Source organism: Camelina sativa, chromosome 4 (assembly GCF_000633955.1).
Source record: "Camelina sativa cultivar DH55 chromosome 4, Cs, whole genome shotgun sequence".
NCBI classification, from domain to species: Eukaryota; Viridiplantae; Streptophyta; class Magnoliopsida; order Brassicales; family Brassicaceae; genus Camelina; species Camelina sativa.
In genome coordinates, this window is record NC_025688.1 from 25,485,059 (window position 1) to 25,508,247 (window position 23,189).

Sequence of the window (23,189 nt, forward strand, 5' to 3'; positions counted from 1 at the left end):
TCTTATAATGACATTCAAGTCATGATGTAGAATATACATTGTTGAAATAACTTCACATATAAAAACTAATACAATATATTAAAATTTTATTTTAAAATATAAAATATACAAAATTTTGTATAAAATAAAATTTAACCAGTGTTATAGCACGAGTACTTATCTAGAATCATTAACAATATAAAACTTACAAAATATGTGTCTTTTTTCAAACCATCATATTTAGCATATGATTTTATTTCATAATGTTTTATCCATTTTTTTTTTAAAAACAATCACATAAATTATATTTTATATAAAAATTACAATATAAATAAAATGAATTTCAATCTATGCTCTAATACGAGTCTTAATCTAGTTTGTTTGTGTTTATATGGGTTGCATCAATGTATACATCTAATCTAATAAGTACTTACTAATCCGATTTGAATTATGACTGAATAAAGAAGGAAAATGAATGGTTAAGTAATCCATTCATTAATTTATTAGAGAATTGATGACAAATTTATAATTAATTTACCTTTGGTAACTGAGATTTAACGGATTAACAATTAACGGTTAAAAAGAAAGAAAAAAAAGGAAAACGCGTTAATTAGGATAATTAAAAATCAAAGCGGTAGGGTTAATTTGGTCGTTTCGTAATCCTCCGTTGTGTTGCTCGTGGCTCTTCGTGCACCATCGGCGGCTAAGTAATCCAGTAAGTAGTACAGAGGTCCCAATCACTACGAAAAGCTGTGTGTGTGTGTGTGTGTGACTCTCCTCCTTCCTCCTTCCTTCGATATCTTTAGGTTTTCGTAAAATTCAGGCGCGAGAGCCGACGAAGATGACGACATTAACCACCGGGAAACACTCTCCGGTTACCGGAAAAGAAGAAGGCGAGCTATCTGCCTCCGACGAAGACGTACGTATTGTTCTCTCCCTATCAAAAACTCAATAATTTCTATTGAATCTGGTTTTTGTATTCTCTCGATTTGTGTTTATTTGAGATCTGCCTCTGTCTTCGCTTGGTTTCAACATTGTCTGGGTTTATGGATTTAGCGTATGTATTGTTCGAGTGTTCATAGACTAGAGCTTAGCTTTCGTGTTGCATTTATTGAGACAAATCAACTGTTCTTGATTTTTTTTTTTTTTTTTTTTTTTTTTTTTTTTTTTTTTTTTTTTTTTTTTTTTTTTTTTTTTTTTTTTTTTTTTCTCTTTGTTTCTCAGGTACAAGCAATGGAAACAAGCACGAGAGCTCCTCTTACTGAACATATATCAGTTCCTTCAGCTAACACAAATATCCAAAGGCGTCAACCTGGTAAACATATATTAGCTCTGACCTTCACGTGCGTTTAGGATCGGTATCAAACTATTAGAGCAAATACTTAGTGAACATTGTAAATGAATGTACAAAACTACCAATGTGTGTTTTCTGTTGTGAAATTTGTTGCGTGTGGAAGCATGATTCTCTTGAGTCTTTGAAATTTTCAATATAGATGATTTGAAGTCGTTTGAAACTCTTCTTAATGGAAGTTGCCTATGAAACAAACTCCTTTTTAAAAAATCTTTTTATTGTGTGAATTGACAGGAAACGGTGGATATATAATTAAACCTTCTGATGCTACACCGTCGAAGCAAGCTATTGCTGCCATTCATGGGAAGAAAGTTCCTGCAAGGGGCAACAACAGCAACCTCGTGATAAACTTCTCTAATGATGATAGTGGTAGTGAATCTGATGGTAAAGGACGGGCACAGATATCAAAGATTCAACCAAAGGGAACCATGTCTGGGAATAGAAACCCGTCTACATTTTCACAAACAAAATTGAAAGGACCAAGACAAACTGATAACAGAGCTATAACAAAGAAGGCATTCTCCACTAGCGCCTTTAGTCATGCTTCGACTTCCAATGTTTCCAACCTTTCATTTGCTAAGGATATGAGATCCACTAAAAATATTCATACCTACGAAAGGACGGTTAGCAAAGATACACGGCGTCCTGAACAGGTTTTGGAGCCCAATCGCAACAAACTTCAGGATTTGAAGCAGCAGATTGCGCTTCGGGAAAGTGAGCTGAAGCTTAAGGCTGCGCAGCCGAAGAAAGATGCTGTTAACCCAAAAAGCAGTCCAGCAAGGAGAGTCAATATTGTTTCTGATGATACTAGACAGCTAGAACCAAACGAACCTCCCAAGAAGCGCTTAAAAGTTGGTGGAATTGACACAAGTCAGCCTATTATTGATTATCGAGTGCCAGCATCTGCTGCTGCACCAATGAATGCGCCAGACGTTCGTAAAATTCAACTGCCTGGTGAGTCTTTAAGGCAAACATTGAATATACTCTATCTTGGTTAAGGAATTCAGTGTTCTGATTTTTCCTTTATCTGATATCACCTGACTCTGATGTTTATTGCAGGTGTCAATGCAAAACCTAGTTGCAAACACCTCGGAAGCAACAATGATGAGATAGTTCCACCTCTAATTTCTCAGCATACTGTAAAAGGAAATACAAGCTCAAATGCCTTTCAAAAAAGTGTTGTACGTGTCACCATGGTTTTGTGTTTTATCCTTTACTAGAATTGGAAAATTCTACTCTAAGATTATTTACTATGCTACTTTCAGGCCTGTATTTTTCTTTACTTAAGTGTATTTATATTTATTGCAGGGTCAAGCAAATCATTACGAAGGTGGAAGAGAACTGGAAAGAGTGAAAACTATTGATAGGAGCGTGTCAAGTGATCAGTTACTTAAAATAGTCAATGGAAACCATCAGGTTTTTTCTAGATCCTTATAAATCACTTGGAGGCGGCTGGTAGAATTTTGTGATCCTTACTTTTTTTTTCTGTTTTCCTTTTCTGCTTGCAATTTAGCCTTGTTTGAATAGTTCTGGCCTCTGGAACATCCCGGGAAATACAACAGCTCCTGGAAATAATCATCTGGATATGCTATCTTTGTCGAACCTAGAGGAATCGCTTGACAAAGAGTTGGAAGAAGCACAAGAACGTAAACACCTTTGTGAAATTGAGGAAAGAAATGCTCTTAAAGTTTATAGAAAGGCACAGAGATCTTTGATCGAGGCAAATGCCAGATGTGCAGAACTTTACAGTAAGAGAGAAATTTTATCTGCTCATTATGGATCTCTCATTGTCCACGACTCCAGATTGTTGTGGCCTTCTATACATAATGAGAATCCTGAAACTGGGTTTCACTTTAGTGGCAACATTGATTCGGCAACCAAAACAGAGATCGTTCAGCATACTCAGCTAGAAAGCAACCACAGATATGACAGTGAATATGGTGGCAGTCATCCTCCACAACATTCCCGTAGTGGACTGAATTTGGGTTCAGAACCATGCAGTGATCTTGATGCTAGCACCTCTGATGGACTGCCTTGCAGTAACAAGCAAATTGCAAGTAGACTATGCTCTCCGTCAAGTGATGCAAACATTTTACCAGAGGTCGAGTCATTTCCAGTTGACCATGAATCTACCGAGGGGAACCTTGGGGGACATCAAACGGAAGAACTTGATCAAACACTAGGCAATCAGAAAGCTTTGCTTCTCGAAGCATCATTAAGATCGAAATTGTTTGAGCGTCTAGGCAAGAGGGCAGTCAATGGAGAGACTGTGATAGATAGAGGAGATGAAAGCGATGTTGCAAGTGAACAAGCCCACAGAGATGACAGTAGTCCTTTCTCCGAAAAATATCAGCATAATGATTCTCGAGGTAAGGACTTTATCGTAAAAGATTGGCATTTTGCTTAGTTATTTTATGAATTGTGCAAAAAGGGAAAAAATAGCATGGTCATTTTGCAACCTGATTTTACATTCAAGTGGCTACTCTTGAAGATGATTTAGCTACACTGCAGATAGCAAATACATGAACTGGCGCCAAATTCGCTGACTCGTGATTGAGTTCCCATAGGCATTGTCCGAGATGGCTGAACCAACGTGTGGCCCCCATGTGCTTCACTTTCCTTTTTCTTTTGAGTAAGACGTCTTCATGTTTTCAATTTCAGAGCCAGGTGCCAATAAACTGCAAGGAAGTCCCTCCAAAGCACCAGTTGAATGGCGCTCGATTGAGGAACATTCGCTAGATTTTCAGTCATCTATAGATATGGACTCCCATAAGATTTCACCAGAGAATGACCTTTTATCGTCTGTAGCTTTGTCAGGTCCTTTGTTTCGGAGCACAATCTATCATCTGAAAGTCCCTGGGTCTTCAATTACATCTCTGGGTCCAGAACAAAACAAGTCATATAGCCTATACAGTGATAAAAGAAAATGTAGGAGCTTGACTGATACTGCAGTGTATGAGAAAAATGGCTTCTACACCTGTAATTTGAATGTGGACCCTTCTTGGCCTCTCTGCATGTACGAGTTACGTGGAAGGTGCAATAACGATGAATGTGTTTGGCAACATTTCAAGGATTTCTCTGATAACAGTTTGCATCAAAGTCTACATGATCCTACTGGTACGGCAGAAATTGTGTTTTAAGTGTTCTAGAAAATATTTCTTTGCTAATTTATCGGTGTTGCAGATGGTAGAGTCAGGTCAAACTCACATCCGAAGAAACATAATTCTTCCAAAGGATCCCACATTATGGACACGGTGTTTTCACCAACTTACTTTGTCTCCTTGGATACGATGAAGGTTGACTCGTGGTCTTATGAGTCCGTTCTGGCTCAAAGACATGGACAAATGTGGTGGAAGCACTTTAGTACCTGCCTAGCCTCATCGAACTCGCTTTACAGAAATGTACCTGGAAAGGAATATGAAGGTCGAATTGAGGTCCTAGGAAATTCAAGAACATACTCATCATACTTCACGATTAAGCATAGCTTGATGGTTTGTCTTTGTTTTCTCTTTCTTTTAAGTTTTGATCTTTCATTTTGCAGATCTGACCACTGTTTTATTCTTTTGTTGATGTTCTTACTATCATCTTGCACTGACTTGCTTGGTCCATTCGTAGAATATCCTTAAACAAGGTTCAGATGCTGCTGTTGAACCCGTGGAAAGGGCTCTTACTATTTTCTGTCGGGCAGTTGATCAGTCAGAAGGCTTGATCCAGGCAATGTTGTTTGTTTCCTGTCAATATTCTGTTGTATCAAATTTAGCTCTCGTTCTAATTCTTGTGGCATATATTTCAGGCCCTTTCTGTGCTTTCACAAGGTCTTGAAAGTGACCCAACTTCTGAGATTCTTTGGACTGTTTATCTCCTGATTTACCATGCATATGAAGGATCAGATGGGAAACATATGTTTCCTTATGGGGTAGGTTATCCTCTGCCACGATATTGCCTGCATATTATTAATTGTTTGAGTATATTTGCATATATTCATAAATCTAATCCAACTTGGTGTTGCTCATAGTGTTTTACAGTTTTCGTACTTATATATTCTTGGCATAATATTATCTTTTTCAGTTCATTGTCCAGTTACTAGTTAATTTTGTATCTTAGTTCTTTACTATAGAATGCTTTGATGCTTTAGTTTATATGGGATAACTTTTCAACTCTTCAGGTCAAACACAGTAGCAGATCATACGTAATTTGGCTTCTGTACATCAACAGTCGAGGACAACTTAATGATCAAATAATTGCATATGAGGCTGCCCTCTCGGCACTTTGCAACCATGAATCTGGGTCTATTAACAAGAATCATGCCAGCGCTTGCATATTAGATGTTTTGTTGCAGATGTTCAACCTTTTGTGCATTTCTGGGAATGTTTCTAAGGCAATACAGAGAATATCCAAGTTTCAGGCTCCAGCAGCAGATTCTGATGACCCTGAATTTTCACTGATGTCTCACATTCTCACATGCTTAACATATTCTGACAAATGTGTGTTCTGGGTTTGTTGTGTGTACTTAGTTATTTACAGGAAGCTGCCTGACTCTATTGTCCAACGACTTGAAATGGAGAAGGAACTACTTGAAATAGAATGGCCTTCTGTTTATTTGGATGGTGATCTGAAGCAAATGGCGCTCAGACTATTTGAGAAAGGGATGCTTTCCGCAGAATCTTGTACCAACGATGGGTTGTCGAAAAATGGAATACAAAAGCGACCTGCCGGGGTATTTGCTCTGAACCACGCTCTGTTTATGATTGCAGTAGATGAGTTGGAAAGCTATAGGGACATTTTGAAGGCATCTGTTAAACTCTACCCAACTTGCTTAGAGCTGAAATTGTTAGCACTTAGGATGCAATCAGATGAGTTAAAGGATATGTTTTCGTCTGGGTATGAAGAGTTTCTCAAGCAGGAAGCAAAAGAGGCATCATGCATACAATGTATTTGGAATCAGTATGCTGAATATGCTTTGCAAGGAGGAAACTACGACATGGCAAGAGAACTCATGTCCCGTTGGTACGTTTCAGTATGGGATGTATTGTCCCGTAAGAATAAGACAGTACTGGCTAATGAAGAAGAAGGTGATGATAGTTTGCTGGAATCAGCTTTATCAGATCTAAATGTTGCATCGGGTCAGGTGGATGTTATGTTTGGCTATCTTAATCTATCTCTCCATAATCTACTGCAGCGTAACTGGACCGAGGCTCACTCGGCCATTGACCAAGCACTAAAAGCTACAGCTCCCGAGCATTTTATGCACTGTCTTAGAGAGCATGCTCTGTTTCAGCTAATCAACGAGTTGCAAGCAACTGGTGAATTTTCAATGAACCTACAATTGAGATTACTCAACTCTTACTTGGATAGATCAAGTTCTTTACCTGTAAGAGAGCCACTATCTTGGAAATTCATCAGCAACAGCGGGGAGAAACCGAGAGTTAGGAAGCTAGTTACTAACCTTCTGGCTCCAGTTTCATCTGAACACTTAGTGGTGAATGTTGTTCTTGAAGCATGGCACGGACCATCTCTTGTACCCGAGAAGCTAAATAAACAAAAGGAACTGGTGGATTTTGTGGAAACAATACTACAGCTGGTTCCATGCAATTACCCGCTGGCGTTGTCTGTAAGTAAGCTGTTAAGGAAAGAAGAGAAACATTCAGATTCTGGTTCCTCCTCGGGTATTCATTTCTGGGCGGGTCTGAATTTGGTGAGCACAATATCTTGTACTGTCCCAGTAGCTCCGGAGTATATATGGGTGGAGGCCGGAGAAATAGTGAGCAGTATCAATGGTTTCAAGACAAGAGCTGAGAGATTTTTGAAGAAAGCTTTGTCTGTATATCCAATGTCTGTGAAGTTATGGAGATGTTACAGGAGATTATGCAAAAGTATAGAAGAGAGAAGAGGTACTGAGATCGAAGAAGCAGCCAGAAAGAAAGGAATCACTCTTGATTGATAGTTTGACAGTAACAAAGTCATTTGGTTTGTCCCCTCCATATAGCTAAAGTAAGAGTTGTATTAGACTATTAGTAAAGGGGATATTTTTGGTAAAAAGATGGGAATATATACAGTTTTAAATGGGTAAGTGAATACGAATTCTACGTTTAACATGTCTTCTGATTGTTTTTTTTTCAGTCTCTTTAATATAAAACTGGTGTTGAAAGTTTGTGTTCTTCGTTTGGATATTGTAGATTTTTAATAGGGAAGTTCATTTCATGTGACTCTCTAATCCAAGAAAACAACGTATTTCAAACTTATTGACAATAATGGAACTCTGTCCTAGGTAGGTTGCCAGAAGATGGGACAAAGTCTATTGAATTTTGTCTTGATCATGATAACGAAAGATTATAATCCATTCAGCAAGCAATGAAACAAACTTGGGACCGGCGAAAACAAGGTTTCCCAATAACCAATATAAAAAAATCAACAAGAAAACACCAAATGAGTAAAAAAAAAATTCATAAAAGCCCCTCTAGTAGAAAAAACCAAGCACTTTGCCTCCAACATTTTTCCTCCTAGCCTCTTCATGGTCCATGATTCCAGCTGATGTTGTCAAGACAATGTACCCAAACTGCATAATGATCAAACACAATAAAACATTGGTCTCTGTGATTATTCAAGAAACACAAATAATTAAGAAGAATGGTTAGTTCCCTTTTACATAAATTAAAAAGGTTAATTCTTGACCTGTCTTGAAGGGAGTAATTTGGCAGTCCAACCTTCGATTTCCTTGACGCCAACATCAAAACGAGGACTAATAACACCACACTTGTTAAGCCTTCCATTAAGCTCAACCACAATCTTACCGGATCGGTGATCATCCACATATTCAAACTCCGCAATGTAACCTATAAGCACAAAGGAATTTATTTTTATGTTTTGAAGTCAAAACTGAACATATGGAGCCATCAAAACCATGTGCTTCTCCCGATCTAAATCTTATTTTATACGGAGAAATCAAACAACAAGGAAATCAAATAATTAAGCCCATTGAGACAATAAATGTACCATGCTTTTGCATCACAGTGAGAAACTTAATGATCACTTTGGAAGAGGGTCTTATCATTACTTGGCGTTTCCCTCGTTTCTCTGCATTACACATGCTCTTCAGAGAATCATTTAAGACGCTAGTCCTCACCATTATCGATAGCCTCTACACAAATAAATATAAAAAACTTCCTCGTAAGAGCCATGACATTTGCATATAAGAAACATCAAGTGCAATTTCAATTTCAACTCTATTATGTTACAGAATATTCAAAACGTAAGAACAAAAACTTACCAAAGTTACGCAAGAGTACAACGAGTATAGGCTATATAGCAGAGTAGATTTTAGCTTTCAGGTAGTTTCGAAGGTTTTAAAACTAGGGTTTTTTGACGGAGACAAAAATATATAAGCACAGTGCAAAACCCTAATCTCTCCCTTATTTTTTTTCTTTACCATATTTTACGAGTTTTCCGGGAAAATAAAAAACGGAAAAAAGAAAGGGCCCAACCGGATTCGAACCGGTGACCTATTGATCTGCAGTCAATTGCTCTACCACTGAGCTATAAGCCCCTGTTGATTTTAACCCTTTACTAACTAATATAACTCTCAAAACCTAGAATTACACTTTCATTCATCAAGCAGTTACAAGCAGTTACAGAGAGTTTCATTCATCAAGAAAGAGAAGAAGAATGAAAAGAATTGGGTGTTCTCAAATTTGTATCCAACTACAAGCAGGAACATTCTTAATTCTTGTTACATTATTAGCCTCTACTAATCTCGCATCTTGACAATAGTGAGATGGATTTAGTGGCTCAAGCTTTACAAGCTGACACAATGCAGCATTACTTAACCAAAAATTACAATGCATTCTTGAAGAACTTAATAAGGCTCCCCATACTCCTACACTTGCTTTCACTCTCATTCTTCTCACCATTTCCACAGCTTCACCAAACAAACCAGCCTTCCCTAATATATCAACCATACACGCGTAATGTTCAACTTTTGCTTTCATCTTGTGCCTTTCTTCCATTTCCTTGAACATTTGTTTTCCTTCTTCAACTAACCCTGCGTGTCTACAAGCTGAAAGAACACTGAGAAAGGAAACAGAGTCTGGTTTGAGTTCGTTTTCTTTCATAGACAAGAAAATTGAGACCGCACAGCTTGCTAGACCATGGGCTGCGTAAGCGGATAGCAGAGTGTTCCACGACACCATTACTTTGTTTCTTATCTCGATAAAGCATCTCTCGGATAAATCTATCATTCCACATTTCGCATACATATCAACTAGGCTGTTTCCTACGGACGTGTGGGAACAAACTCCAAACCTGATGAGACTGGCATGAACCGACATTCCTACTCTCAGTGCTGATAATTCTGCTATTGCGCGTAAGATGTTAACAAATGTGACTGTATTAGGCTGAAAACTCTCAACCTTCATCTGACTGAAAGTGGCAATAGCTTCTACACGTTGGCCATGGAGTAAGTACCCGTTCATCATTATATTCCAAGATAAAGTACTTTTCTCGAATCCACACTTGTCAAACAAGGATTTTGCTGCAGTGAGGGCATCACATTTGGTGAACATATCGATAAGAGCATTTGCCACATGACATTCTGAATCTAACCCATGCTTTATAATTTGCCCATAGACACAAGAACCTCGAGCATAGTCACTACAGAGTGCACAAGTTTGAAGCAAACCAACCATAGTTCCTGAGTCTGGGCATACGTCATGTAGCTTCATGTTGTTGTACACATCAAATGCTTTACTGGCATCGCCAATCTGTGTATACCCTTGTGCTAGAGCGTTGAATGCTACAGCATCTTTAATTGGCAGTGTTTCAAAAGCTTTGAGCGCGGGGGAAAAGCAACCACTTTTGGCATACATTGAAATAATAGCTGTGGCAATTTCCAACTCAGACTCAATATCAGCCTTTATAGCATAACAATGTATGCTCTTACCCAATCTACATGCGGCCATTCCTGCACAAGCTGGAAGCACACTTGTCAAAGTTACAGCATTAGGCTTGACATGTATCTTCATCATATCCCTAAACAAAGATAGAGCAGCATCGTGATGACCTGCTTGCTCAAACGAAGCAATCATGGCAGACCAAGAAACGACATCTCTATCTTTAATATTTATGAACAGTTGTTCCGCTATCTCCAACTCACCACATTTTGAATACATGCTCAGAAGAGAAGTTGCAACAGAGGCGTCACTCATCATTCCTTGTTGCACTGCACAATCATGAATTGCAATCCCATTCACTAAGTCCCCTACATAAGCAGCAGCTTGAAGAGCACTTGCCACAGCTACCTTATTCATTCTAACATCATATCTCCTCATATGCTCAAATAACTTCAATACCTCCTCGAAGGACCCGTTATGTGCATAAGCTGCCATCATTGTTCCCCAAGAAGAGTCATCCTTGCTCCACACTTCTTCAAAAACGGATTCAGCAGCATATAACTCCCCACATTTGTAATACATGTCAATCAGCCCACTAGAGAAAGCAGAGGTAAACCCTTTTTTAATCACAAGTCCATGAAGACATCTGCACACATCACTCTTCCCTAGCTTTGAAACCGCAGGGATCAGATTATATAGACTAACATGATCAATCTCAACACAACTCAAATGCAAATCACGAAACAACCGCAAGGCTTCACCTGGGAATCCATTTCGAGCCAACCCAGAAACCATAGCGTTCCAAGTAACAATATCCTTCAGAGGCATTTTATCAAACACTTGTCTTGCAGAAATCAAGTCGCCAGCTTTACAATACATTTCAACTAACCCGGTTCCAATATAAACATCAGACTCAAAACCCATCTCGGCAATCAAATCATGAATTCGTAAACCTTCCTCTAAGTCCATAGATCCAGTGCAAGCCTTCAAAGCAAAAGTGAAAGTGTACTTGTCTGGATCAATACCTAACTTCTCTGACATGTATCCGAAGAATTCGAGAGCTTCTCTGTGTAAACCGGCTCTCGTGTAACCTCTGATCATTGAATTCCACAAGACAACACCTGGGTCTTGTACTGAATTAAAGATGATGCGAGAAAGGTCGGGTCTTTGAAAGAGAGAGTAAGCATTTATGAGCTGGTTATGGGGTTTAAGACCTGAGACGATCAAGCTGCTGTGAATTTGTAGAAGTAACCGGAAATTCTTAAATTCCCGTAGCTTAAGAAGGAGCCCCGTGCAGGTATTTGCCATTTCACCGGCGACGAAGAGGCAAGTACAGATTTTTTGGCGGTTTATAGGTAAAAAATCGTTGCAGAGACTCTCGGGACAGTTGCAACTGTTTAAACTCTTAAGAGATATGGACTTCGACCTTTAATACATGCATTGCCATGAAGATGTAAAAACTGAGTCATGACTAAAACAAACAAAATCTAGAGCTGTAGTAGTTTCATTACATAATTTCTAATAATCTCGTTAAGATTGTTTATTACATCTATTGAAAGAAGGACCCAGCATATTCTCTATCGTCTTGGCTCTCCTTTTGCTTGATCAGAGACATCAAAACAATATCCTCTCTCTGCTGTAAACCAGCGTGGTCAGAGTTTTTTTTGGTCATGAGGAACGCTCTGTGTCACATGCTTGATGGATCTTCCACAAGCCAGTTCTGTATCCCACAGACATTAAAGCAAGCTCCCAAAGCATGTTTGGAATGCTCAACATATTGACTTTAGACCCGGGAATTTCAGACCATTTCACAGAGATCTCAACCATTGGAATGTTAAAACGCTTGCACAAGTACACCAGTTCAACATCAAAGCACCACCTGAGAAGAGACGAGTCAAATGAGATACACTTATTGATGTTTCTCCTGTTAGTTTATCATGATCGAATCATTTACACATACCTTTTCAGATGGACGTTTGTGAAAAGCTTCCTAGCAGCAGCTCTAGTAAACATCTTGAAGCCACACTGACAAAAGAAAAAAATGATGTTTAGTTATTATTACTCGAGAATATGTCTTGGTGAAACAAAGAGTGCCGAAGGAAACGACAAATAAGATTTAAAAACACACCTGTGTATCCCGAATACCAGGACCAGCAGCTAATAGAACCACAAGATGGAAACCCTTCATCAGAAAGTTGCGATACCATTTCCTCTGAAATTGTCACACTGAAGTCAATTATCTAAGACACGTATATGTATATGCATCTGTGTGTGTACATAGACAAAGAATGATGTTGCATCTAGAACAGACGATAGCAAAACTTAACTGTAGCAAGGGCTTTCTCCTCGAGATGAGCACGAGAACCAAATGCAGATACTTGAACATCACCTATTCTGAAATCCATTTCCTTAGATGCTGGATTTCTGATTGAATATTCTTCTCTGGCTACTGCAATAATCTATGAGGCTAGGAGGTCAGGATATTTATAGCATAGTTTCCAGTTTGTCTGAAATTTTAATAGCCGTAACTTAAGGCAAACCTGATTTTCAAGTTTTTCTAGGTCGGTTACTTTAGTTGCTCCATCAGCATCCAACATGAGAAGTAGCTGACCCCGCGAATGCATCATTCCCTATTTAATGCTTTCAGAAAGTAGAAAGCTTCAATTAATTTTCTTTTAAAATGAAATGGCAAGTATACAGTTTTACTCATTCACATAGAATACATATATAGAGTTGTATGTGCTACGAGTTGAACTCACCTTTCTTATAGCTTCTCCTTTGCCTTGATTCTTCCCAAGGGGTATAACCCTTATGTTGTCAACTGTGTGCTTTCTAACAAAATCAAAAGCTACTCTTTTTGTTCCATCAACACTTCCATCATCAACAATCACTACCTAGAAGCAGAAAAAAAAAATTATTCCACTGATGCATATAGGGTTTAAGGAATGCACCAATATCTATTGAGCAATTTAGCATATGAGTGGGTAGTCTATTTGATAGACTAATAAATTGTGAGCATCACCTTTTTTACTTATTGAGTTAGGTGAACTAATTATAAAGAAAAAAACCTTAAAAAGCTCATATAAATTCACCACAACAAAGGCCATAATTAGGTTAAGAATCAACCTTAGTGAGTTGTAAGGAGATAAAAAAGAAGAATGGAAAACTATTTACCTCAAAAGAAAAACTCTTGTCCCGTGATGCACGATCTTGAAGGTAGCTGAAAACCACAGGTGAAGTACACAATTATGCCTCTGTAGTATGCATAAATAAGGCTTGTGCTACTGTTTTGCAAGAAGCAAACTTTTAACGAGTGTAAGCAGGGACACACACACACAATTAAATAAAAAAAGAGAGTATTTTTAACTTACTCCATTGTTTCTTCAAGAGCTGCAGGAAGTCTCTGTTCTTCATTATATGCTGGAACTATTAATGACAAATACTTCTCAGCAGGCTCGGTAATATGAGGGCAAGGAATCTGATGAAAAATAGTGAAAAAAAAAAAAAAAAAAAAAAAAAAACAGAGTCAGAAAAAGAGAACTCCTCAATCTCAGCAACAAAGCCACCAGCCAATGTAATCAAGCGTGTCAATTCGTCATGATTGACAAAACAAATTCTCGCAAAGCCACTAGCCTAAGAGTATCCAAAATCTGTATCTGGAAGAGACAATCCATAACCTAAGAGCTAATCTAGCACTATAACATTGAACTTCTCAAGCTTCTTTAAACAAACCAAAATGCAACATTTGATACAGAAACAGTTCACCCTTAAAAGTCTCTACATTTAAAACCGAAACAGTTCACCCATAAAACTAAGACTACAGATTAATCAAATCAGAAACGATTAAGGAATCAGACGATACCGGCTTTAAAGATTTCGGATCCTCGAGTGTAGTCACCATCTCCACAGACCTGGGAAAAATCCACAAATAAATCCAAATGTTTTATTCCCAGAACTCGGAGTTAAAGATAAAGATACAGGTAACAGAATCCAAGAAAGAGAAACACCGACGACGTACACGTAACTGAGTCTCCTTCTCCAAGCTTCAAAAACGACGACGGAGAGAAATCCAAAGAAGACGATCAGCAGCAACGAGAACCCCAACTCCGCAACTGTTACCAGAAACCCCATTGTTGTTGCTCTCCCCAAGATTTCAGATCTTCACAATAAAGAAAGAGAGTGAAGAAGAAGAAGAAGAAGAAGAAGAAGAGATCGAAACCAATCCGTGAAGGTTAAGCAAAGAAGAAAAGCTTAAAGCAAATGGTTCAATCCCTAAAAATTTCATCAGAGCTCTATTTGATTTTGAGATTACCCAATTCGGTTTATGTACCGGTTTGATTAATGTCTTATTTGAACAAACCGGATACTTAACCGAGTATGCGTCTGTATTTTACGTTTTGACTTTTTTGCACAATCTGTTTGATTTTAGAGTTTTAAAACAATTTTATATTTACCATACGTCTTACAGTTATTACATATATAATGAAAATTAAATTAAGATATGTATCGACAAATAAAATACAAACGAGTACATAAAAGAAGAGCAAAGAAAAATTGATTGTTCTTATTTCGAAATCAAAGGATGTTGTTTTATTAAATTTTTCTTCAGAGCGTTACTTCATGTTGCTGGTGCACCGGAACTAAAAGTGCATGTGGGAGTGCTCGGGTTTATAGTAGAGACGATACCACTACCATTGAAATCACAAGCGTCTTCTGTGTATCCTTTGCTCTCGTAATAAGCGTTCATAACATACGAGGATCGACTCCACATCTTGTTGTTGTCGAAACATATGCCACCAGGTGAGATTGGCTTACAATCAATACCTTGGCTGCACACCCAATCTATATTCGCTTGTAGTTGTTCGTCTGTCGCTTCTTCTTTAGCCATACACCATTTCCCGCTCTTGCTTTGTGCGTTCCCTGCTGGTATAGTGCATGTGCTAGTGCTTGGGCTTGTAGTAGTGACGATACCACTACCCTTGAAATCACAAGCGTCTTCTGTGTATCCTTTACTCTCGTAATAAGCGTTCATTACGAAAGTGGATCGAGTCTTCATGTTGTTGTTATCAAAACATATGCCACCAGGTGATATTGGATGACAATCATAACCTTGGCTGCACACCCAATCTATATTCGCTTGTAGTTGTTCATCTGTCGCTTCTTCTTTAGCCATACACCATTTTCCGCTCTTGCCTGGTGTGTCCTCTGTTGGTATATTGCATGTGCTAGTGCTTGGGTTTGTAGTAGTGACCATGCCGGTACCACTAAAGTTACAAGCATCATCAGTGCGTTTATTGCTTTGGTAATATGCGTTCATAACGTACGAGGCTCGACTCTTCATGTTGTTATTATCAAAACATACGCCATCTAGTGAGATTGGCTTACAATCGATACCTTGGCTGCACACCCAATCTATATTCGCTTGTAGTTGTTCGTCCGTCGCTTCTTGTTTTGCCACACACCATTTTCCATTGTGGCTCGGTGGGCTCGATGGGCTCGGTGAGCTCCATGGGCTCGGTGAGCTCGATGGGCTCGGTGAGGTCCGTGGGCTCGGTGAGGTCCGTGGGCTCGGTGAGCTCCGTGGGCTTTGACCGCTTTTTAGGACTCCAACATCATAAACCGGAGTAAAATCCGGTTTGAAAATCCCCCAATTTCTCTCACAGGTTGGACCAGGTTTCCCATCTTCATTGAACAATGCGAATATGAAGATATCGACGTGGCGGTTGGGCATAAGCGGTGTCCCTATAACATTTGCACGTTTGATGATATTGTGGTTGTACCGTGCAGCGTTTTGAGGTGAGCACCATGGAGCGTCACATGCGGTAGGCCAACCGGTCTCTCCTATAGCCATATCTACGTCCCCATAACCAAGAGCATTCATAGTAGAAATTATTGCATCCATCATTGCGTCAAACAAGTTGTTGTATGTGTGTTTCGTATTGGTATCCGTTACTGCATTTGCTGGACCAAATATTGCGTAATTGACATTGTTCGGGTCCATTGTGAAAAAAGGGTAGGGGTTGAACATGAACGGGGACTTAGCTTGACGATGGAACTCCAAGATCTTTGTAAAAAAATCTTTTACATCTTCACGAAATCTGCTCTGGCTTGGTGCATTATGGTTAAGAGATATATTATATGCATGTGGAGTTGTCACCTGCAGTCAAATAATGGAGGATTTACATTTTGTTGATAGTAATAACAAATAACAATGTAAATTCGAAGTATATATATGATAAATATGATTTTTGCTCTCGCTGTTTTCTGATCATCGTGACTTGACACTAACCTTAATATATTCGAGACCGGAAGCTTTCAAAGCTTTGTTAAGACTTTGCATGGCTGGCACAAGATTTGATATCAAGTTATTGTCATTACTAGCAAAAATCTCGTTTCCGACACAAAGGTATTTGAACTTGATCTGCTTATGAAACGGCAAGACATTGGCAGCGACCCATTGACGAGCATTTGCAACGTTGACCATCGCAGGAATGTTACCATTGGGGACCATAATGGTGACGTTGATGTTACTGCCCGCTAGGGGTCGGAGGATGTTGGGATTCGCATCATAGATCTTGACACTGTCAAAATTTGTATTTGTCCTGATGAAGTCAACCACTTGTTGCGGCGGTTGAAGCTTCCCTAGTGTTCCGTAGTTGATACCAATGGCCGAAGTCACGGCTAAGAGTTGAAAGATGACGGGAGCGAATATGAGGAGGAAAGGGAGAGTAGAACACCGTGTCGTTTTGGCCATTGCTTTATTGTTTGGAAAAAAGATAACAATGATTCGTTTGGATAGTGAAGATTAGGCTATATGCATGCGTATTTATACTAATGTTGATTCTCAAATTCTATGAAATCTAGTGAATTTAAATTGTTTAGGATATCATTTTATCAGTAGAACATAGATGAAGATGATAAGCATGAACGTGGCCTTTATAACCAAAAGAAATTGTATCAAATTAATTTAGGTTGACAATACTATATAATAAGTGGATAATCATATATATATATATATGCGCATCTATTGTTATTCCATGGTCACTTACGGAAACAAGAGTTAAATGGATTATAATTTGGATAACATGTATCATATGAAGATCATATGCATCTTATGTAAACATTTGTCTCCATTTCATGAATTTATTGAAAATAAGAAAAATATAACTGGATTCTCTTTAACAAATCTGTCTTAATTTATTAATGGATAAAGTACAAATTGTGAGTGATTGGATATGAATCATATGATTGTAATCGAATTTAGAAGATAGTTATTATTTGCTAAAAAAATTGTGAAGTCATCCTAAATTAATACTTGGTAAACTAATAATCTCTAGAAATTAATAAATATTTTCAGTTAGCCAATATAATTTTGGACACAATTCAATAATATATAAAGATAATTTTTTTTAAAAAAATATTTTATAAAATATATGGTCTCATCAATAATATAAATTAATAATTATATAAAGTTATCAAAAGATATGTATATATATATATATATAAACATTTTTTTATTAGATCTCATTTCTAATATTTTTACTATATCAAAAATATATGATTATATAAAAATATTAGTTATAACAATTAAATTTTATTTTCAAGTTTTTCTGATTTTTTTTACAAATTAGAAATGTCTTTCTATAAATTAATTATTATTAATTATCGAAAAATTAAAACCTCTATAAATCAATAAATTTTTATGGTCCAACATTATTATTTTATAGATGTTTTACTGTATGTATATCACATTGGGTGTGAAATGTGAATACTAAAAGAAACATTTATCATAACAGTGATTTCTTGGTAATCGAAGACACAACAACAAGGGGAAAAGAAAAAAAACCCAAACAGAAACATGCTTTTAGAACAATCTCTCCCAATGGCGAATCATAGAACTGAGGAAAATATAATATGGTTTACCTGACGTATTACTTCGTATATTATCTTCTTTCGTATAAAGCCTAACTTTGGCTATTATTGTGTAACCCCCAAATGAATCCATATGAAAAAAAAAAAAAAAAAAAAAAAAAAAAACATTTCAGCCGCAAAAAATATTACACTCAAAAACGACGACTCAACAGAGCAAAATTCTTAGGCCTCTTGATGCCCCAAAAACACATCTGTACAATCTCTTTAAGGAGCACGAGCCCCTTGAATTCTTATGTTGTCGGGTTTGTTCCTGCGGCTAAAACCGCTCTTCTTCTTCATGAATCTCTCAGACTCTTGTTCAACTTGGAGAGTAAACTGAAGCCTCTTTAAATTCTCAGCACACTGTCTGTGCATTCCTGGTAAGAACATTCCAGGACCTTGTTGATCAATCGGACCAAGATGCCTTTTGTGGGGTGAATGCCATTTGGATCGCAGGTAGTTCAGAGATCTCCATGGAGGCAACGGCATTGAATTCTGCTTTAAAGAGAATTTGGCTGCATCGACCATTACTTGAAGGAACTGGTTTAGTCTTGCCACGGTTCCTACATAGACCACAGGGAGTGTTTCCATTATCCGTTGGTAAGAATCCACTGCTCGAGCGATTTCAAAGTGACTTCTGAAGTCAATGTCAACAATCAGACGATCATCTTGGCCAACTTCAGTGTCACTCAAAATGATATCTATGTATTCATTATCTCCTGTAAATTTTTCACACAAGTCACATAAAACATATCATCAATCTCTAAGTATCTTATATGCCAAAAATGAAAAACCATAGAAGCGAAAAAAAACCTACCACCAGGAACTTTGCCACCGCCTTGCCATCTAGCAGAACAAACAGCAGCATCATATCCAGAAAGTCTCAAAAGCTTTGCGAGGTAAAACCTTATGCAACTGGCATTACATGTACCAGACTTGACAGAGTGAAGATCTTTCTCCTTAATGGTAAGCATCAGAGTCCTAACCGCAGAGAGAACCTCAGTTTCGTGTTGAGCCATCATAGAGTACTTGAGATACTGCAAGAGGTACAAATCTAAATCAATAAAAATGCTCTCCACCTATCCCATGAAACCAAAATACCAAAAGCATGCTTTCCTTCAAAATACATGAACCACATACAGCAAACTCTAAACATGATTAAGCTACCATTCTGACAAATCTCTGAAACTAGGAGAGTGGCCAAGACTGTTTTATGAAAAAGTGCTCACCACCTTCTTTAGAAAACCTCTAGTCTCAATATTAGGAATGTGACATAATGTACGCTTCCTAGCAACTGTATACAGAGCCAAAGCTACCATTTCCAAGTTCAATGATCACAAAAACCAAAACCAAACACAATCACACACAAATCAACCATCTATATAAGTTAACTCCTCTAAAATGTATGATACTAAACCTTGTTCTAGCATCATCACAACACTATAATCAGCCTCCTAATTCAAAAATTCATATCCAAAATACAACTGATCCCAGATTATATACAGGAACACACCGTTGAATTTTAAGATAAATCAAAATCGTGAGATGTTTGTTGATGATACCTGAATCTTATCGGAAAGGTAAGAAGGATCAGGAAATCCAGAATCGCTGTCGCTGCTGCACCAGGAATCAGCAGCACCACCGCTACCACCACCTCCGGTCTCGATAAAATCAGTAACCATGAGACCTAGGTCACGTTCTCCGTCGTGGCTAGAGTCTCTCCCTTGATTCCACAATTCCTCCGCCCTCAAATCCATCCCCATCGTTTCCCTAATTCGATTTCTCTTCTCTTCTCGAGGTAACCCCAAAAAAAATTCAAACCCAGAAACTTATTGCCAAATTCAAATTGAAATTGAATAGAAATGAGTCTGTACAATTCTCGAAAAACGCGTTTCGTTACTCTTTCACGAGTCTTGTGTGATTGATTTATTGAGAGAGAGAGAGAGCTTGAAGGTTCTTTTAGGCGAGAAAAGAGAACAATCCAGAAAGATAGGCAGGCGAAAAGGAAGATGAAGCGAAGGAGAGGTTAATATAATACTCTCGTCAAATGACTAAAATGCCCTTATCAGCTTAAATGATAAAAAAAAAAAAAAAAAAAAATGNTAAACGAAACGAAAAGATAATAACAAAAATATTATAAAAAATGAACCAAGACCGAGTATTTGGTAATATTCATTTACCTGAAAAAACTATAATTAGTTTTTAACTTATCTCAATATCTCTAACAGAGCGATGGGTGTAGGGCTAAACAGGTAAAACTGAAACTGAGGTGGAGCGTAGAGGACAATCTTGAAATTAAAAGTTTGGCTTGGGGACGAAGTTAAAAGGTGGCTTTTAAAAAAAAAAAATTAGCTGACTCGGACCACTATATCCATCTACTAATTAATACCAAAATATAAATGCATTCCTATTTCCTTGTTTATAAAGTTTTTATAGTTTGATAAGTTAAAAACATATGGTTTCAATTCAAAGTGGTCATATATATATTTATTAACACATTGTTGATTGATTAATGGATAGTACCTAAAAGACATTATGCGTTTATAAAAGCTGCTCTTTGTAAACATTTTTTTTATAGCATAAAATGTTTATTATATAATTAAAAAAATATAAATGCATTCCTTGTTAAAAAAAGTTTATAGTATTGATTTAACACATACGGTTTCAATTCAAAGCGGTATAGTGTACTTTGTTTTTTTTATCTGATTTTAATTGCTTTGATTTTCTTTACACTTTTTTTTTTGTCTTGCTTTACATTAAAAAATAAAAATAAATTATGAATAACAAACTTATTTCAAAAAAAAAAAAAAAGAGAGAAACTACTAAAAAAAATATGAGGAAACCAAAAGTATAATATTTAAGCCTTTACTTTCTTTATTTGTGGGCTTTTTGGGCCTGTGGGCATATTACTTACTAATATCCAAACTGAATTATCAATATATACCCACACCCGATGTTGGATTGTTGGGACACGACCAAAATAATTAAACCGTTTTATTATTTTTTTACTAAATATTTAAACCTGTGTGCTCATAATTTACTTTTAGAATTTATTACTTTTCCATAAAATGTGGAAAAAGTTATCTGTAACATCGCCTTTATGATTCAACTGGAGGCATTTACATATACTGATATACATACTCTTGAAAGATCATATATGATAATATGAATACATACACATACTGTATATGGATACAAAGACATGTATGAATATCAGAATGTTATTTGAAATCATTTGTTGCAACAACCGAGATGTAAATTTTATTTTTGTAACAGTTAAACAAACAAAAATCGACATCTCAGCCAGAGAAATCAAATCTAATGTAAACTATGTGTAAGAGAGAACAAGAAAAGCTAAAGACTTTCTGAATTAGTAGTGTATAGAAAGGTGAATTTTAATTTGTAGCAAATGTGTGGAAGACAGGGCAAAGTCCAAGTGGGTGCCTCCGTACGTCAAAGTTGTCCAACCCGTATTATCGAAAATAATCTTCTTAAGAAAAGTTTTTTGGATTCAAAAGTCCAAGCCATACCAAACAAGACAACGACGTATAAAACAATACGCGACTCATAAATTCACAAAAAACCTACCACCCAAGTCAAACCTATATTCCATTTTTATGAATTCCTGATTATTATGACTTTTTTATAAGCATTTGTATTAATTTATATATCTTGGGTCAATGTATCTTGTATGTAAAGCTTCATATATCTAGAAAGAAAGAAAAAAACCAGTTCCGTACGAGATAGAAAACTAAGTAAAATGGACATGAGATCTCGATTTTTTCATTGGTGTATGGTGGTGATTAGATTTTCGACAGTGNTTCACACATCCACAAAGAAAAAAAAAGACCATTCTTCTTCTTCTTCTTCTTCTAGTCACCCCCTCGTGCTTCTCATTAAACACCAAACCCAAAACCAAAACTTTGTTCTCTTTCTTCTTTCCTTTGCCATATCTGTTCACATCTCTCTCTCTCATCTTTTATATCTTTTTCGTTTTTTTGCCTTTGTTGGTCGAAAGTTTCTATATTTCTCTCTTTTTTCTTCTCTGCTTACAACACAATCTGCTCAAGAAGCTAAAAAGGAACGATCAAGAATCAAAACAGAGAAAACGAATCTGTTCTTAGCTAATGGGTTCTTGCTTCAGTTCTCGAGTCAAAGCCGACCTCTTCCACAGTGGTACTATCTCTCTCTCTCTCTCTCTCTCCAACTATCAATTTTCTTGATTTTTTCACAAGAAAATCAAGAATTATGCATCGCTCTGTTCTACTCATCACGATTCATGTGTTTAACATAAAAAAGAAAGGAAATTTCCGATTTTGATTTAGCTCCAATTTTGGAAATGGTGTGTTTGTGTAGGTAAGAGCAGCGATCTGTTCGGTCTAAGTCTTTCGAGTCGGAAATCTTCATCGACTGTAGCTGCAGCTCAGAAGACGGAAGGGGAGATATTGAGTTCGACCCCTGTCAAAAGCTTCACCTTTAACGAACTCAAACTCGCCACCAGAAACTTCAGACCGGATAGTGTTATCGGAGAAGGTGGCTTCGGTTGTGTCTTTAAAGGTTGGTTAGATGAGACCACTCTCACTCCGACTAAACCTGGAACCGGTTTGGTCATCGCTGTTAAAAGGCTTAACAAAGAAGGATTTCAAGGTCACCGTGAATGGCTGGTACAGTGCTTTCATTTCCTCAAACTTGGAGTTATGTGCTGAGTGTGACTATTTGTGTGTGTGTGTGTGTGTGTTTTGAGTCTGATTTGTTGTGTTCTGTTTTGAATTCAGACTGAGATCAACTACTTGGGGCAACTGAGTCATCCAAATCTTGTTAAACTTATCGGTTATTGCGTAGAGGATGAACACCGTCTTCTTGTCTACGAGTTTATGCAAAAAGGAAGTCTTGAGAATCATCTATTCAGAAGTGAGTCCCATGGATCATCTTATCTTTGATGATCACTTCTATGTTTTTTGTTTTTTTTGGTATTTAGGTTCTAATGAAAAATGGTTTTGATGTAGGAGGTGCATATTTTAAGCCACTCCCATGGTTTCTACGGATCAAGGTTGCGCTTGATG

At 37.3% G+C, this 23,189-nt stretch overlaps 7 protein-coding genes and 1 non-coding gene across 8 annotated transcripts in view; 2 read left to right on the plus strand and 6 right to left on the minus strand.

Annotated features, from left to right (window-relative positions):
* On the plus strand, positions 619 to 7,487 carry LOC104782415. The gene is made up of 12 exons (XM_019244980.1): positions 619 to 694; positions 786 to 898; positions 1,204 to 1,294; positions 1,565 to 2,284; positions 2,390 to 2,511; positions 2,639 to 2,746; positions 2,844 to 3,699; positions 3,992 to 4,447; positions 4,514 to 4,821; positions 4,946 to 5,044; positions 5,124 to 5,246; positions 5,496 to 7,487. The coding sequence occupies exons 2-12, from the start codon at positions 821 to 823 to the stop codon at positions 7,269 to 7,271; spliced, it is 4,737 nt and encodes a 1,578-aa protein (XP_019100525.1). The 5' UTR covers positions 619 to 694; positions 786 to 820; the 3' UTR covers positions 7,272 to 7,487.
* Positions 7,680 to 8,668, minus strand: LOC104782416 (40S ribosomal protein S15a-like). Its single transcript, XM_010507340.2, has 4 exons — positions 8,598 to 8,668; positions 8,324 to 8,468; positions 8,003 to 8,163; positions 7,680 to 7,886 (listed from the first exon to the last, which is right to left on the minus strand). The coding sequence occupies exons 2-4, from the start codon at positions 8,454 to 8,456 to the stop codon at positions 7,788 to 7,790; spliced, it is 393 nt and encodes a 130-aa protein (XP_010505642.1). The 5' UTR covers positions 8,457 to 8,468; positions 8,598 to 8,668; the 3' UTR covers positions 7,680 to 7,787.
* Positions 8,802 to 8,873, minus strand: TRNAC-GCA. The gene has a single exon. It is a non-coding gene; the product is annotated as a tRNA-Cys (tRNA).
* LOC104784284 (pentatricopeptide repeat-containing protein At2g39620-like) lies at positions 9,013 to 11,569 on the minus strand. The gene has a single exon (XM_010509332.2). The coding sequence runs from the start codon at positions 11,521 to 11,523 to the stop codon at positions 9,013 to 9,015; it is 2,511 nt and encodes an 836-aa protein (XP_010507634.1). The 5' UTR covers positions 11,524 to 11,569.
* On the minus strand, positions 11,636 to 14,475 carry LOC104782417 (dolichyl-phosphate beta-glucosyltransferase). Its single transcript, XM_010507341.2, has 10 exons — positions 14,234 to 14,475; positions 14,078 to 14,126; positions 13,587 to 13,693; positions 13,390 to 13,435; positions 12,975 to 13,109; positions 12,756 to 12,845; positions 12,543 to 12,674; positions 12,344 to 12,427; positions 12,176 to 12,240; positions 11,636 to 12,094 (listed from the first exon to the last, which is right to left on the minus strand). The coding sequence occupies exons 1-10, from the start codon at positions 14,344 to 14,346 to the stop codon at positions 11,884 to 11,886; spliced, it is 1,032 nt and encodes a 343-aa protein (XP_010505643.1). The 5' UTR covers positions 14,347 to 14,475; the 3' UTR covers positions 11,636 to 11,883.
* LOC104782418 (glucan endo-1,3-beta-glucosidase-like) lies at positions 14,727 to 16,969 on the minus strand. The gene is made up of 2 exons (XM_019244352.1): positions 16,505 to 16,969; positions 14,727 to 16,372 (listed from the first exon to the last, which is right to left on the minus strand). Exons 1-2 carry the CDS (start codon positions 16,967 to 16,969, stop codon positions 14,834 to 14,836), a joined length of 2,004 nt encoding a protein of 667 aa, XP_019099897.1. The 3' UTR covers positions 14,727 to 14,833.
* Positions 18,176 to 20,111, minus strand: LOC104782419. Its single transcript, XM_010507343.1, has 3 exons — positions 19,689 to 20,111; positions 18,944 to 19,163; positions 18,176 to 18,845 (listed from the first exon to the last, which is right to left on the minus strand). The coding sequence occupies exons 1-3, from the start codon at positions 19,887 to 19,889 to the stop codon at positions 18,352 to 18,354; spliced, it is 915 nt and encodes a 304-aa protein (XP_010505645.1). The 5' UTR covers positions 19,890 to 20,111; the 3' UTR covers positions 18,176 to 18,351.
* LOC104784286 (serine/threonine-protein kinase BIK1-like) overlaps positions 22,254 to 23,189 on the plus strand; it is a 5,006-nt gene continuing 4,070 nt past the window's right edge. Inside the window, exons 1-4 of the mRNA XM_019244236.1 lie at positions 22,254 to 22,302; positions 22,483 to 22,790; positions 22,902 to 23,037; positions 23,133 to 23,176. Of these exons, the coding sequence (XP_019099781.1) occupies positions 22,254 to 22,302; positions 22,483 to 22,790; positions 22,902 to 23,037; positions 23,133 to 23,176 (537 nt within the window). The remainder of the gene's footprint in view (positions 22,303 to 22,482; positions 22,791 to 22,901; positions 23,038 to 23,132; positions 23,177 to 23,189) is intronic.